The 1,666-nt window shown below is 46.3% G+C and overlaps 1 protein-coding gene across 1 annotated transcript in view; it reads left to right on the top strand.

Moving 5' to 3' along the window:
- Deup1 (deuterosome assembly protein 1) overlaps positions 1 to 1,666 on the top strand; it is a 108,191-nt gene that overhangs the window by 44,015 nt on the left and 62,510 nt on the right. Inside the window, exon 3 of the mRNA XM_005346822.3 lies at positions 1,001 to 1,172. Within this exon, the coding sequence (XP_005346879.1) occupies positions 1,001 to 1,172 (172 nt within the window). The remainder of the gene's footprint in view (positions 1 to 1,000; positions 1,173 to 1,666) is intronic.

Below are 1,666 nucleotides of genomic sequence, written 5' to 3'. Positions count from 1 at the left end.
AGCTCTTGTAGACCAGGCTGGTCTCGAACTCACAGAGATCCGCCTGCCTCTGCCTCCCGAGTGCTGGGATTAAAGGCGTGCGCCACCACCGCCTGGATAAGGATGGAGTTTGTTAGATTTGGTTTGGTTCCATTTTTTTGTGGGGTGTGTGTACGTTTGCGTGTGTGTGTATGTGTGTGTGTGTGTGTGTGTGTGTGTAAGTGGAGGGACTGGTTGTTTTATTTTGTTTGTTTGTTTTGAGATTTTGCTTTTCATTTTTTTAGGGGAGTGTTTTTGGGGTTTTTTGAGATAAGTATCTGGAAGTCACTATACAGTCTGACTGACTGCCTGAGCAATATTTTCTGCTTTCTTAGTACTGGTTATAGGTAGGCCACAAGGTTTTATTTGTTTTGGATAATATATATGCACTGTGCTGGTTAGTCTTATGTCAACTTAACACAAGCTAGAGTTATCTGAAAGGAAGCAACATGAATTGAGAGATACCTCCATAAGATCTGACTGTAAGGCATTTTCTTAATTAGTGATTGATAGAAAGGGCCCAGCCAGTGTTGCCATCCCTGGTCTAGTGGTCCTGGGTTTTTATTGAGCAAGCCAGATTGAGCAAGGCAGATTGAGCAAGCCATGGAGAGCAAGCCAGTAAGTAGCACTCCTCCACGGCCTCCGCATCAGCTCCTGCCTCCAGGTTCCTGCCCTGTTTGAGCTCCTGTTCTGACTTCCTTCAGTGATGGACTCCAGTGTGGAAGTGTAAACAGGATAGACCCTTTCCTCCCCAGCTTGCTTTTGGGTCTGGTGTTTCATCGCAGCTATAGAAACCCTGACTGAGACAAACACTATTATCTCTGAAATGACCTTTGATATTTACTAGTAGTTAAACCCACAGCTTCGCAGCTTCTTAAACAGCTGAGCCATTTGAGGAAGTGACGAAGCTGCACAGTGATGCAGGAATCCTTCCCACCCCATCTTAGCTTTCTGAAACTGTCTCACTTTGTATATTCACCAGAGCATCTCCTTGTGAAGCAGAGCTCCAGGAACTGATGGAACAAATTGACATCATGGTGAGCAACAAGAAGCTGGACTGGGAAAGGAAGATGCGGGCTTTAGAGACACGGTTAGACCTCCGGGATCAAGAGTTGGCCAATGCACAGACTTGCTTGGACCAGAAAGGCCAGGAGGTACTGAGCACATGTCAGTAAAGAGTTCACACTCCAAACTCATTTGTCACTTACAACCCTGTCAGCACAGCTGGTGGTAAATGTGTGCTATCAAATAGACGCAGAGAGTAAGTCAGGCACTCACTGATGGAGATGCTCACTACATCAGTGCTGCCAGTAAATTAAGCAGACATTTAAGGTACATGCGAAGTAAGAGTGTTTGGGAACAAAGGTAAAAAACGCTTTCGTCTCCCTCCATGGAGATCAAAGCTGTCCTTGTTCAGTAGAGTTCAGGAGGGTTCGCTGCCTCTGGTCTGCTGGAAAACATTCTGGGAACAAGCATATCGAGAGTTAATTGCCAAAGGAGAGTGCATTTGGTAAAAGTGTGTGTGCGTGTGTGTTCTCCTGTGTGTGGGGGTGTTCTTGGGTGTGTGTTCTTGGGGGGGGTGTGCGTGGATGTGTGTGAGTGTGCATGGGTATGCATGTGTATGTATGGGTGTGCGTGTTCTCATACG

This window comes from Microtus ochrogaster, chromosome 5 (assembly GCF_000317375.1).
Source record: "Microtus ochrogaster isolate Prairie Vole_2 chromosome 5, MicOch1.0, whole genome shotgun sequence".
Lineage (NCBI taxonomy): Eukaryota > Metazoa > Chordata > Mammalia > Rodentia > Cricetidae > Microtus > Microtus ochrogaster.
Note: the sequence above shows the minus strand (reverse complement) of the source record. Positions and strands in the feature narration are given on the sequence as shown.